This window comes from Sander vitreus, chromosome 24 (assembly GCF_031162955.1).
Source record: "Sander vitreus isolate 19-12246 chromosome 24, sanVit1, whole genome shotgun sequence".
Classification (NCBI taxonomy): Eukaryota; Metazoa; Chordata; class Actinopteri; order Perciformes; family Percidae; genus Sander; species Sander vitreus.
The window spans coordinates 8,355,339-8,369,899 of record NC_135878.1 but is presented as its reverse complement, the minus strand read 5'-3'; the positions used below and the strand labels follow the sequence as shown (position 1 = coordinate 8,369,899).

The following is a 14,561-nucleotide window of genomic DNA, read 5'->3' as shown; positions in this document are numbered from 1 at the left end:
CACGCAGTACAAAAAACAAGTGTCCAGATTCTCTCCAAGTCAGATGTTGTTTTTTTTTCATTTGAGTCTTTACACTTTTCCTTCCCGTTAATACCCTTGTTGTGAATGTCTGGCAAGTGGTGATCTTTAAAGTCTTCATAACACAGAATTAACTGTGGTTCTATTGCTATGTTGTTGTGATTTGCATCTTTGCAGGCGCCTGTGTGTTGAGCGATAATGCTCATACATATAGGGGAGCGTCTGGCCAATCAGAAATGGCGGGAAAAAGATGCCCTGATGACATACATCCAGGTGTCTTTTACATGACTTTTTTGTTTTGCTTAACTTGCAGCTGACCCATATGAGTCTTCTACCGTCTTTTAGCTGCAGACATTCTGCAGTTATACAGAAACAAGTTGGACCAGAATGCAATGCGGCCCCAGCAAAGCCACTATCAATGACACTTCAAAGATATGGTAGTATTAGTACATGTAGGTGAATGATCACACTTCACTTCTTCGGTGCTGTGAACTTCATTCATGGAAAGAAAATGGGGACACCAAATAAAATGCAACACTGCAGCTTTATTTTACTTTCAATTTTATAAGCTTAGAGGGTTATTACAGAAAAAGTGTTGTCATATTCAGGAATGATTGCTGTTTAGTGACTGAATTGAAATATGATAAAGCCCAGTGTTGTCGCCATTGCTTACTGGCCAGACCCCTCAATGTGAACACACTGCACCTCCAGCCTGGTAGTTAGTATTTGCTTTATGTATTAGTTTAGCAGTTGTGCACGAAGAGGAGCACTGCACGAAGAAAAAAAAACAGTGCATCTATTCTGATTTTACCACGAATAAAGGTTTTGATTTGCAAATGTAAAGTGTTTTGATCCATTTCTTCTTCTAATGTGTGTTTTTAGATTTTAAATATTTGAGAAAAGCATGTCAAACTCGTTGAAGTTATTAAATAATCAAGTTTATTTGCAGTTAAATTACCGGACAACGTGCGAAACATCTCTACAACGTGTATAAAACAAATGACAGATGAATTGACTGAGTTCCCTTCTCGTCCTTTCATTATAAGGCTACTGCTATAACAAAATCAAAGTATCTTTAATTGATAAAATAATGCTTGTGCTGTAAAAGACTAAACATTTGGAATGTAAAGTTGCACCTACAGTTGCTAAAACTTGCTACCCAACCTTGCTGAATGTTAGCAGTAGCTAGTGTGTTTACATGCACTTAAGCAACTGATTTACAGTAACTGTTACTTGAGTGCACGTAAATGCAATACTTATGTCTTATCTGTTTTGAGCCGATCAACACTAGAATATTTGGTCGTTGGATTTACCTGCAAAAACCTGCTTAATTTGAACCATACCCTGTGGATGTACATGAATGTGCAAATTCCCCAGTCATTCAAAAATGCGGGTGTGTGATGCTTATCAACATAAGCTGAATCGGTAATTAATATCAAAATAAAGTGCACTCATTTCCAGGTGTAACTTTGCTTTGGTTGAAGGGAGGCTCTGCCTTCCTATTGTCTAGCACTTCAGGTAAACTATTCTAACTATACTATAAAGCGAGACTGGTTTACATCGTCTTCAGTATCTGTAAGTTGAGAGGTAAATCGGCTGTGTCATGAAATCATTTGTAGAAAATAAGTCACTGCTTTGTGTGTCTCTTCACTCTGCCTTTTCAAGCTGGCTTCAGATTTGTTCTTGGTCCTCGCTTGCGTCTGACCAGAAGTCTGGGTGGACTTGGTACCATTTGACTAAAACACACAAATGCAAAACACAGGAATTAATGGCACACATTATAAAGAGGGAACCAATTTTGGCTAAAACTTGCACCTTTTGTGGATCAGGGCTTTAATGTATGGAGGGATTTAAGGGCCATAACTAAATAAATAAATGTACAATTTTATAATGAAATGTCTAAATGTGTATACATTTATACTTTTATTTTTGAAAGTTGCAAGGGTGTTTTTTCCGCTCACAGGAGCTAGGGGGGGAACGAGACGACCACCATTCAACCCGAAAAAAAGTCCTAACCATTCCAATGACTCCGAAGCTGTTCAGTTAAGGTAAATTAAGCTAAAAAAAACTGCATAGTTCCCCTTTAATGTACGGGCCTTATCTGCTCGCTTTATAGCGCCAGAGGCGTGTATGTGTGTGTGTTACTGTACCCGTCTGTCTGATGCCTTCAGCCCAGGACACCTCTGCTCTCCAGCCTAGCTGCTGCAGCTTCTCACATGTGATTGGGTAGCGCAGGTCGACATGCGGCCTATAGAGCAGAGGTCAAAGGTCACTGCTCACTGTCCTGATAGATTCATAAAAACACATGTATGACTTGTCAAACTGGCCTATCACAGGTGTGATATTTTAGGTGAGGACTAATTTTATATATATATATATATATATATTTATTTTTTTCTAAAAGATTTGATATGATTTGATATATTTTCTTTGGAAATATTTGTTTGCTGATGTTACAGGCATACAATCACCAAAGTCACCAAAATCAGAACCTCTAAATATATCATTCATTTTTTGAAACGGCACTAGTTTACTCACCTGTCAGGCACAAACTCGAGCCAATCTTTTACCTCAGAGTCTGGCACCTTCTTGACCTAAAAGACACAAACACACTGAGTTTTCTGAACATCTGCTACTTCCCGCTATATGTTTAAATTAGGAGCACAGTTCCCTAAACCCACCATCTTAACAAGTTCCCTGGCCAGTTGCATGATAGGAATCTCACAGCTTGTTCCCATATTGTAGATTTCTCCCACAATCCCTTTTTCCAGAACCAGCAGAAAGGCGTTGATGGCATCATCGACAAACAGGAAATGGCGGGATTTAGGCAGGGTTCCCTGGATGGTGCTGCGGCAGAGCGGAGAAAGAGGAACCGACATGTGAAGCTAGATTTAGTCAGTCTTGTTTTTCTATTAATGTCAAACAAATACCGAAGCTGGTCTCTCAGTAAAACCTTTTCCAAGTAAAGTTCAAAGAAACCAACCATTTCTTGTTCCTTTGCAAGAGGGTGAGAAACCTCGGAATGACCTGAAAGATCAAGAAGATAGTTGGTTTTAAAAGTCAGTTGGAAGCAGGGAATATCTTTATCACTGTAAGAAGAACTAAAATGTGACGGATCACTGCGCTACTTCTCCTGTTTAACTAGTGTGTTTAAAACCAGCAAAATCTGCATTTTCAACTAAAGATTAAGTGGTTCACACTTAGTAAAAAAAATACCTTTTATTATACTGCAAAGATCTTGTACACGGCCAATTGTGGATCCAAAATGTTAAATTGTAAAAACGGACCAATCGGTGATCAAGATCTTAAAGGAAGTTTGGGTGCTGTACCTTCTCAGTGTACTGCCTGGGCCCGTAGATGTTGTTGCTCCTGGTAATGATGATAGGAAACTGGTAACAGATAAACAGAGCAGTTTTAAACATACAAAGAATTGTGAGGAACAAAACCTGGATAACTGTATCTGTTTAAAGATCCAAATTAGCATAACTGGCAAACACAGTGTAGTTGTATAAAAATGCCCATCACAATTTCCACAAGCCCAAGGTGATGTTAGGAAATTGCTTGTCTGACCAAGTATCAAAAACCAAAAGACAATTAAATTAAAGCTTAAGTGCGCAACTTTTTGATATTCATAAACGTCCATTACATTGAAGCCATTAGCAAATGAGTTTCAACAAAGCTAATTAGGACTATCAGCTCCACACAACTCTCTCCGTATTTCTCAGTATGACTATGTTCAGAAGATTGTGTCGTCCGGTGACTTTCCCGCGCATAAAAAGATAATGACAAAATAAGAGTCCATGTTTTTTTAATTCTTCGTGTCCTCCTTGGCTACTAGCAACTGCGTGGAGGACGGGGAAGGGGGGTGGGCGATCACAGAAGGCTTGTATCATGTGGACACGCCGACAGTTTTGTTGTCATTACTTAGAATTCCTCATGGGGGGCGACAGAAACTACGCACTATAGCTTTAATATCACAGCAAATTATCACAATTTAGAAGCTAAAATTAGGGATGTTTTGCTTCGATTATCATGTGGAAACATGCTATAACATGGGGGGGAATCCAGTGCTAAAACTTTACGATAAATGTCTTAAAAACCTTGTGTCATTTAGAAGCTACTACTAACCCTGCCTGTGTGTGTACCTTATATTTGTCCCAGTAGGATTGGACCAGGTACTCAGCAGCTGCTTTAGTGGCAGAATATGGGTTAGAGGGCATCACTGGACTGCTCTCATCAAACACCTGCAGAAAACAAACAACCCAATATCCAAATCACTAACCATAAACTCCACATATCCCCCAACAATCTATCAACTAAATCAGTATTCGCTGACCTGGTCCAGACTGGCTCCGTACACTTCATCAGTGCTGACGTAGATAAAGCGCTGTGGCTGGTGTCGGGCCTGATGGGCGGCTCCCAGTAAAACTCTGGTCCCATCAATGTTAACACGCTGGAAACTCGATGGAGTTTCAAACGACCTCTCTGAGCGGGGGAAGAAATAAAAAGGACTATAGTATCAGAGGCTGATTATTAATAGAGCAGCAGGTTACCTCAGTGTAACCTCAGTTTGAACGACTGCTGCTCACCGACGTGTGTTTTGGCTGCCAGGTGAAAGATCACATCGATGTTTTCTGTGTTGAAAATGTGATTAACCAGCCGGGAGTTACACACATCTCCCTGTTAAAGAAAGGCGTACATTTAAATAGTTATACTACTAGTTATTGTAATAGTACAAATGTCACTGTTCCCCTTAATGGGCCTAAACTGAACCTTTTGTTACTGCCTGCAGCTACATGTTCTTCTACAGACTGATAGATTCTCACCCTGATAAAGGTGTAGTTCGCTCTGTCTTCAACACTCTCTAGACTCCTGGGGCTGCAGCAGTAATCCAACTAGAAGAGATCAGACAATGAGAAATGCAACAGTACATACAGCATACTGAGATATGTACATCTATTTATTTATTCATTCATCAATTTGGGGACAAGGACAGTGTCAGCGCTACCACACACCAGAAAAGACTTACATTATCTAGGTTGATAATTCTCCAGTCAGGGTGCCTGTTCACCAGCGAACATACAAGATGGGAGCCACTGGAGAGAGATGGGGAGGTGGAAATACATTTAAGACTTTTCCTTGAGTAAGAGTACTAATACCACACAGTTACAAGTAATGGTCCTGCATTGAAAATGTTACTTAAGTAAAAGTATGAAAGTATTATCAGAAAAATGTACTTAAGTATTACAAGTAAAAGTACTCATTGCAGAAAAATCCTCACATTTTGGGTAGTTTCATTTACAATAAAACATATTTTAAAAACTACATGTGTTTTGTGTGCAAAAATCAATTTTTTTAAGTAACTAGTAACAAAAGCTGTCAGATGAATGTAGTGATGTAAAAAGTACAATATTTCTCTCTGAAATGTAGCGGAGTAGAAGTAGAATGTAGCATGAAAAGAAAAGACTCAAGTAAAGTACAAGTACCTCAAATTTGTACTTGAGTAAATGTACTTTGTTGCATTCCAACACTGCGAAACACTTACTCAAGTACTGTACTTAAGTTCAATTTGGAGGTACTTGAGTATTTTAATATCCTGCTTCTTTATATTTCTACTTTACTACATTACAGAGGGAAATGTACTATTTGACAGCTATAGAAGATTAAAAAAACCCATAGTTACTACAAAGTTATTGCACACCAGAAAGCCTTATTGACACTGCTGATCACAAAAACATAAGTATAATAAGCATATTAAATACAGTGTCCTGTTATACAGAAAATGCAATCACCCAGCAGTATATGAAACAGGCAGAATCATGTCCAACACAGTAAACTACTGCATATTGACCACTAATCACTAATTAATCCAATATTATAATACATGCCGTATTTAGGAACGGAAATGAACTGATCAATGTAGCCCACTGTAATGTACAGTAGCGTTTGAGAAATCATCAACAAAAACAGAGATTGAGGGAAAACTGGGATAGTTTGGCTTTAGGGGTTGTGGTGTAACGTTAACTGAAGACGAGAGAGTTCGATTACTTGTTATGTCATACATTACTTTAAGTCAAATATTTATCATCATTAGTTTGAATCCATTACATGAACTCACATGAATCCAGAGCCTCCGGTCACCAGAACAGTCCTGTTGAAGTCCATCTTCTGGTCATCACAACACTGAACACCGGCAGCTTTCTATTCACCTTAAGGTCTCCTTCAGCTATAATAACGACATATTAATCGCTTTTACTCCATTATCGAGCCTGCTAGCTAACAGGTAGCACGTCTCTCTTTGCCTAACACTTCTATGTAGCTACAGTGTGTGATTTGCGACAGTCACTGGCCGTTTTACGGCAGTGTTGACACGTTGAAAAGGGGCGGGATATTTAGCTAATGTAGAGTGGTTTCTACTCTCTGATTGGTTTTGGTACATGACGAAAAGAAATACGCGCTTTTTGATTGTGTGAATCCCAAATCAATCAAACTGTCAACTGTGCCGATTTGACAAGGCAACAGTGTCAAGTGAGTTACAATGAATATGTAACGTCCGAAAAAATATTTTCAAAGTAAAAGTGTTTGATACACATATGGTTAAAATCTTATTACCAGGCTATCTAAAAAAAGGCAGGTGTTTTTGAAGGTTTATAGTTTTTATTTGGTCTAGTCATGTATTACTGCTTAAAACCTCATACTGAACCATAAAGCATACTTTCAGGAAATACACTGATGTTATGCAATTCGATGTACTATTACAGTCCATCATATCTTTAGTCAGTCGATGTTTTACGTAACTACATCATACATCTTGGTGAGTCCCCAAAGTGAGACGTATAACGTTAGAGCTTTTATTTGAGTGCAGAAGCAGCTAACTTCTGGTCTCATCCTGGCTAACTTTGAATAACTTGACGCAGCTAAGCTTGTTCACTTCTGGCTTCGTGGCTCATTGAATTCGTTAGCTAACGTTTATTTGTCGATAACGTTGAACTGCATAAGTGAAAATGTCGTATTTATTAGCCACATTTGTGGCTATAGTGCTGCTCAGTTCGGAGGCCTCTGGGAAAAGCGTAACGGGACTTTTTAACAGCGAAGCAGCGAGACAGCAGAATGGCCAGTTCATCACTAAATTTATGTACCAAGGTAACGTTAACGATACTGATGTAATGATGCCACCGTGTCATTTCAGTTTCAGCTGTGACACGGTTCAGTAATCATTTTTAACATGGCGTGATGACGATGTGTTGATTCATATTACTTTTTTTTGCTTTTCTTTATTTGCCACTGGCTCACCGATGGGTGTACCTAGAGTGTCATCATCACTTTATAACCTCACTGTGCCAATCCTGTTTCTTTCTTTGTGCCAGTTGATATCAGAGATCCTTCTTTCTGCAGTATATCAGAGTTTCTGATTTAAAAAAAGAAGCATTTTCTAATTTAGTGTGACTTTATTAGTGAGTGGTTTAGTAACTTGGTGCAGGACACTTTTTGAGATTGAACCTATAGACCTACAAGTTACAAACCAGCCTTCTTAACCACTACAAAATGCTCCAAATGTCTTCCAAGAAACTTCCAAGAGTGAGATCAGAGGTCAGCTACAGACCTCATTGAGCTGGTCTGGCTCCCTTTCAGCAGGGTGGATACTTACTGCAGGATTGTTTGTCTGATTTTGCTTCTCTCTTCTCAACTTGTCCTGAACTATCTGCACTAATATGCTTGAAGCCAGACCTGTGACATAATCCCACTAGCATCAGAAGTTGATTCTGAAACACAAGTGTGTCCAGGGCCTCCTGAAAGATACACGCTCTCCTATTCCTCTGGTTTGTGCTCATTTAATTGAAAATATGTTTGGCAATACATTGTTTTGAGTAGAAACTTGAACAGAAAAACAAAATGAAAAATGCATAATTTTGTCTTCAAATGACTTGTTTTTCAGACTAAAACCCCAAAATAACCCCAAAATATTGTATTTGCAATGAAATAAAACTTAAAACACTATGTCATCGTTTGGAAAATGGCCAGAAGAGTCAGAGTGCTGTGTTATGTCATCTGTAGTTGAATAACTGTCTGCTGTAAAATGCATAGTGGATGTGAGATGTCGTTTTTATGAAATCTAATGAATGAATGAATGAATACATTTCTCTGAACCTTGTCCTGTTTCTGTAGGTGATAATGGTATGTTGGTGATCAGGCTGGACAATTCTGCTCTGGCTACAGAGAAGGAGTCCAGATTGCTGCTGTATAAGGATATGGACTCAAGCCTTGACAACCTAAACTGCTCTGAGAGGCTCGCTAAAGCTCACATCCCCGGTTAGATCTAGCGTTTACTATTACAGAGAGCTGATCTCTGATATGATGGATGTGATGCAGCTGTAGCTGTATTGATTTTCTCCTGTTTATTCTTCCACACTGTCACGTGACCTCATTGTCTTCTTTGTCCTCCTGCTTCAGTTTCTCTCAGTGACCAAGAACACAACCAGACGATCCCTCGTCAGTCCTCTCCTACAACCTGGCAGGCCCTATATGCTGACCGATACACATGTCAGGTAACATAGATTGCTATGAAACCAACCCCTCGTTAAACATACGTGGACATTCAATCTGACCAATACCAAAGCTTAGTACGAAGGGAGGAGGTGTTTCAGGTTATAATTGGCTGCTGTATACACCTGTATGAATGTGAGTGGATGTTTTTAGTCAGCTGGTAGCCAAGTAGCTGATGAAAGCCCCTGATGGTGAAGCATGAATTGATATTAGCATTTAGAACAAACAAACAAATAATTTGTATCCTGTTTCAGTGGTTCTATTAGTACTGAGAGCAGTAATTTGTCACTCTAAGTTTTTTCTAACCTCCGTTTCCTGTCTGTCTCTCCAGGAAAATGCAGTGATTCCTTCCCACGCTGATCTCAGTTTCACCATCTTGTTGTTTAACGCCGACTCGGCTGGAAATCCTCTGGAGCACTTCAGCGCAGAGGAGGCAGGTCAGACATCCTATAAACCGAGTGTAACCATTGATGTAAAAAATAACTTAAGGAAGGATGGGAGGCGCTTGTTACAAAAGTATCAGTACAATTTATTAATAATAAACAGAAAATGTGCAGCAATGCTCTACAGCCGTTGAAAAGCGAGCTTGTCACGGTCAGGAGTTGAACTCGGATATGGGAATATCTACAACCTCAGTTGTAGGATACACTTTTCCCCCAGCAATATCATTACCCATTATGAAGTCCACTGCCTTGACAGGAAAACAGGACAAGACTGCTATGGACCTTTTTCACAGCAGACATTTTAACTTGTCATAGAAGGAAAAGCACAGCTGAAATTGATAACCTTAACGATGGCTCAATTCCATCAAGTGTCCCAGTAAGCTATTTCAGTGAGTCAGCATGCACAACACCAGGGCCTCTCCTAAGTGGAATGCAGCCATCATTAATGATTTTGAATACACCTGTGCTTTTCCTACTATGACATGTCAACATGTCTGCTGTGCAGGTTTATAGAGAAGAAACCAGTCTTTAGCTTAGAACTAACGTGCAGCTGATGGAGAGGGGCAGGCACAAGACTCATGCCAATACCACTGACTATGGTACTGCTGTCACAGTCAGACTTCTGAGGGAGCTGTTTTACTGATTGGCAATTAAAACCAGACAGTTGACACTCACACAAATACTCAGCACCGCAAATGCCTAAACAAGTGCTTGGTTTAACAAAACCACAAACAATCTAATAAACTCCTCCAGATCCCGGACGAGCCCCCAAATATGTTACGACCCTATAAACAGAGAGTAACCATTGATGTGCAAATAACTGAAGGAAGGATGGGGAGGTGCTTGTTACGAAATTATCACTACAAATGTATTATTAATTAGGGCTGTCAGCATTAATGCGTTAATCGCGATGCGATTAAGGGCCGAGCATAACGCATAAATTTTTTTTAATCGCATGCCGCCATTTATTAATTTATTTCACTTCACTCGGCTTCGCGTTGTGCCTAACGGGCTACTATTTTGACCCTTTGCCGCACTTTGCCATACTTCCTCGTAACACATCCTGCTGCTGCAGGCTGCCGGCATGATGGAGAAAGACAGCAGCCACGAAATTCTGAATGGCGCTTTTTATTTTCCAAAACTCCCGGACGGGTCAAAAGCCATATGCACATTGTGTAAAGCCGAATTAAAATATCACTGAAGCACGTCAAGCTTGAGCTACCACCTACGAGCTAAGCATAGTACAGTTAACGTGACTCAGGTTGATGCTAGCAGGCTCAGGCAAAGCACTATTTTGGAGAGTGCTACTCGCCGACCTGTTGATGCAAAAAATTTCTAAAACAAATTACTACCGCTCTTTCAAAATGGGTGGCAACTAACTGCAGACCTGTCAGCATCGTAGAAGACTCGGGTCTTAAAGACGTACTACAGTTGGCATGTTCTGACCCGTCTTATACATTGCCGTCGAGGGGGATAGTAGTTTCATGCATGCATACACAGCCAGTACGACACGGAGAAAGCAGCCAAACTGGAACTGCTGCAAAGTGATGTAAGGTGATCACTGGATGTCAGTGAGTAATCAAAATGATTTAGGAGTTACTGCACGCTATATTGACTCTAGATTCAAATGTGTGACTAGATTCACAATTTTTTTTTGTTTACAGTAAATAAATAAAAAATAAACAAATACAAATCTTAAAATCAAGTTCATAAAGTCACTTTCTTTGCATTCATTTGATTCCCAATCAAGATACACTGGTAAGAATTGCTTTCCATTGTTAATAATTGAGGGTTTTATCAACCTATTTTCTGTCTAAATAGTTGTATCCATATCCACTGCTTTATGCTCGACTGGTGCTATTAAAAAGATGTTTGTGTTCAATATTTAAAGGGTAGAAAGTGCATAATGGTGTACCACATGCTATGTCAAATCGTTGATACTCAGAGTCTTTAAAAGATGTAGGAATTGGTTCTGAGAAATCTGCATAATTCATGTGGGACAAAATGTTTCCTCTTGACTCGTTTTTGTTCTCTCCCTCGCTCTCCCAGGTCTCCACAGTTTTTACTTCCTCCTCCTGCTGGCCTACTTCATAGCCTGCTGTATTTACATCCAGCCTCTGCACCAGGCTCTGAGAAAAGGAGGTCCCATGCACACTGTCCTCAAAGTGCTGACCACCGTGCTGGCCTTACAGGGCTTCTCCGCTCTCTGCAACTACATCCACTTCGCCAGGTAGAATCTGGCAGATGACATAGCCTTTGAGAAGTTGAACCAAAGAGTAGTGTTTCCTTCTCAGATTTTTTTTTAGTTCCAAAGAGGAACAACTCTCCAGCTTTTCACAAGAAAAAGCAACACATTGAGAAAGTCTGACATTTGTGAAGCAAAAAACATTGTTTGTTTTATCTATCTTGTGAATCATCCTGTACTTTGATCTGGTGTTTCCTGTTCCCTCTCCTTGTGTTCTGCAGGTATTCCAGAGATGGTACTGGTATTCCTCTGATGGGCAACCTGGCAGAGTGTATGTTCCGTGTTTTTAAATATGTCCTACATTGATAAATGCTTGTGAAGCTTGATTTAGTTATAAGAATAAAACTGTCTGATTCATTTTTAAACGGACAAGAAATGAATTATGTTGTTGGCCCTCTTCTTTCTTATTTCCTGTTCCCTGTGCAGTCTGGGATATGGTGTCCCAGGTGTCCATGCTGTACATGTTACTGAGTCTGTGTGCGGGCTGGACTCTGAGCCGAGGTAGGAAGCCTCAGTCCAGACCTCTGCAGTGGGAACAGTCGCCGGCGTCCACGGCTGTTGCTGTTGGCGGAGTCGTTATACAGGTACGCATGGTTACACTGAAAGTATTTCAGGTTGAGGGTGAGTTTTAGTTTAAAGCAGGGATGCACCGAATCCAAGATTCGGCTTCGGATTCTTCCGAATATTTGACTTTTTGAAGGGATTCGGTTTCTGCCGAACCTTAGAATTTTTTTCCACCGAACCCTACGCTTGCACTACGAGCGCTACGCTGGTCGACGTAATGACGCCGCCGTTGATTACGGGAAGGTGTTTATGTAGGTGGACCGTTGTGCAGTATGGTGTGAGAAAGTGAAAATGGAACTCGTGAGCAGAAAAAGTGTTGTTTGGCAGTACTTTCAGTCAGAAGAAGGCGATTGGAGTCCTGCTACATGTTCAATTTGCAATGCCGATTTGTCTCGTGGTGGCAAGGACCCTAAACAATACACAACATCGCCGCTGCTAAAACATTTGCATATGAAACATTTGAAAGAATACGAGTTGTGCAACGTTGTTTACTTCATTAATGTGTTTACTGTGTTAATGGACTGAGGATGGGAGTAGGTTTCGGATTTGGCAGAATCTTAAATCTGGGTTCAGTGCATCCCTAGTTTAAAGTGAAATTGTGTCATTTCCAGGGGGCGTTGCTGCTGTGGGAGCAGTATTCAGAATCCGAGAGTCAACATCACAGCTACCACACCCCGCTGAGTCTGGCAGGTCTCCTCCTCATGGCTCTGAGAGTGGGCCTGGCCCTCCTGCTGGCCTCTGTCCTCTACCAGATCATCTCCACCGAGCGGAGCACCCTGAAGAGGGACTTCTACCTCTGCTTCGCCAAGGTAAAATACACACTAATGTATCCTCCAGACACACAAATAATAACCGACAGTCCTTCAGGTGGTCTTCCTCGTGTTCTCTGCAGGGATGCTTCCTGTGGTTCCTCTGTCATCCCGTCCTCTTCGTCATGTCGGCTATCTTCAACAAGCACCAGAGGGAGAAGGTTTGAACATGCAAACAAACCACATTTTAGTAAGGCAAATGTGTGAGACTGATCAGTTAGCCTGAGCTGGAGTTTTCAGGTACCATACTGGAAGTCTAAATCTTTTGGTGAGGACAGTGACCTCATACCCAAAACTGAAATATGTTCCATAGTCTTTTAGTGCAGAAAAAAACACAAAAGTTACTGAAGTTAACATTCATCAAATTTTTCTAACAGGTTGATGCAATATTAGCCAGTTGTTTTCTAGTTAAATGGCTGCAGTTTTGGTCTTTTTGTCTGATTTTAGCTAAATAATTCTTGCATTATAGCACCAGTTGGAGACATTTTAGGGTAATTTAATGTATTTCTGGGGCTGTAAATAAGTAGTTTAGGATATTGTATTTTCAACTTGTTTCTCTGCCCCCAATGGGCCAAAAAGTCCCCATGCTGTCGCTAACTCCCTACCTTGTCTTCCCTCTCTGTAGGTAGTGACTATCGGTGTTATCCTCTGCCAGTCCATCGCCATGGTGATCCTCTACCAGCTCTTCCTGTCTCGTTCTCTCTACTGGGAGGTCTCCTCTCTCTCCTCTGTGTCTCTGCCACTCACCATGTCCAGAACGAACCACAGGGGGCGCTACTGAGCACATCCACTCTCACGCTTATGAGCGAGGGAGGACATGCTACAACACCGAGGCTTCACCTCCCTTAACGTCCCAGTGTGTCAGAGGAGGGACACATCCTGAGCATGAAGACAGAGAGTGATGTAACGCTGCAGGGACCGCGCTCCTTCACTGTTACTGTTTCCTGGGAGAATACTATTGGTTACTGGTAAGCCAGTTAGCAGGGAACTGTAGCACAGGTCACAAAATGACCAGAGGAAGATATTTACAGCAACACCCTACCTCTAGTTACTGGAGCCAACATCTACATTACTGAGCAGGAGGAGAGATATTTCCTGGATGTCATAATAACTAACAGCCAAAGTACAATTTGAAAACAGACTTACGCAAGCATGTTAAAGATGGATCGAAAAAAGAAGATTGTTCTCGTGATGGCACAAATGCAATCTTTGTGCTCTTGGCTTTGATAATCCCACTTTTATGTCTTAAAGGATAAGGCTGGTATATTTTTCTTATTGTCAACAAATCCCATGAAAAGCCAAAACCAACAATTAGTATGTCTGTATTTTTTATTTTTTTTACTTTTCAGCCCAGTCTGTGGCCATTGGTTCCTATGAAGATGTTCAATTTTCAAAACTTGTCAAAAATATATAGTTTCATTTTCAAAAAACGGCTCAGTGATTTCGTAAAACAGCTGGACGCCGCAGTTGTAAAGCAGATCTTACTCAAACAGGAGGAGATTGTGCATATATAGAGGAGATTTTTTAGCTGCGGATGAATCCACATTTGGTGCTCTTGTGAGTATTTCTGGCAGCAGGTCCGTGATTAAATCAAAACAAACTACAGTGTGTGTGTTCATGGTAATGAAGGAACATGTCACCCATGCAACAATGTGGCTAGTTAATGTTTTTTAATAGTTGTTGGACAACAATGGAGTTCTATGGTAAAGAGAAATGCAATATATCAGGATTTGGCTCCACAGACAGTACATTGTAGGTATTGTCAGGTTTTATTTACAATAAGAGAATACTAATGTATGTGTAGCTCAATGGATCAGTATGTGGTAAGAGTGATATGTGACTCTGGATAAACAGATTGAGGTGGAGAGACAGTTGGGTGGACTCAAAGATGGATATACTGAAGAACAGACAGGTGGAAGGATGAATACAGTTTGGAAA

At 40.6% G+C, this 14,561-nt stretch overlaps 2 protein-coding genes across 4 annotated transcripts; one reads left to right on the top strand and one right to left on the bottom strand.

The window, feature by feature from the left end:
• Window positions 1–46: 46 nt before the first annotated feature.
• On the bottom strand, window positions 47–6,368 carry tgds (TDP-glucose 4,6-dehydratase). 2 transcript variants are annotated; one of them, XM_078243522.1, is made up of 12 exons: window positions 6,137–6,368; window positions 5,048–5,114; window positions 4,845–4,913; window positions 4,608–4,698; window positions 4,355–4,503; window positions 4,164–4,262; window positions 3,348–3,407; window positions 3,002–3,045; window positions 2,700–2,865; window positions 2,557–2,612; window positions 2,169–2,266; window positions 47–1,754 (listed from the first exon to the last, which is right to left on the bottom strand). In XM_078243522.1, the coding sequence occupies exons 1-12, from the start codon at window positions 6,181–6,183 to the stop codon at window positions 1,690–1,692; spliced, it is 1,011 nt and encodes a 336-aa protein (XP_078099648.1). In that variant the 5' UTR covers window positions 6,184–6,368; the 3' UTR covers window positions 47–1,689. The 2 variants fall into 2 exon arrangements, with proteins under 2 accessions (XP_078099648.1, XP_078099649.1); XM_078243523.1 differs by lacking the exon at window positions 47–1,754 and having other exon boundaries at window positions 2,230–2,302.
• A 553-nt stretch (window positions 6,369–6,921) lies between these two features.
• Window positions 6,922–14,129, top strand: gpr180 (G protein-coupled receptor 180). Of its 2 annotated transcripts, XM_078243940.1 has the most exons (10): window positions 6,922–7,161; window positions 8,185–8,328; window positions 8,470–8,564; window positions 8,894–8,999; window positions 11,055–11,235; window positions 11,472–11,521; window positions 11,677–11,834; window positions 12,426–12,623; window positions 12,707–12,784; window positions 13,249–14,129. In XM_078243940.1, the coding sequence occupies exons 1-10, from the start codon at window positions 7,023–7,025 to the stop codon at window positions 13,402–13,404; spliced, it is 1,305 nt and encodes a 434-aa protein (XP_078100066.1). In that variant the 5' UTR covers window positions 6,922–7,022; the 3' UTR covers window positions 13,405–14,129. The 2 variants fall into 2 exon arrangements, with proteins under 2 accessions (XP_078100066.1, XP_078100067.1); XM_078243941.1 differs by lacking the exon at window positions 12,707–12,784.
• Window positions 14,130–14,561: the final 432 nt, after the last annotated feature.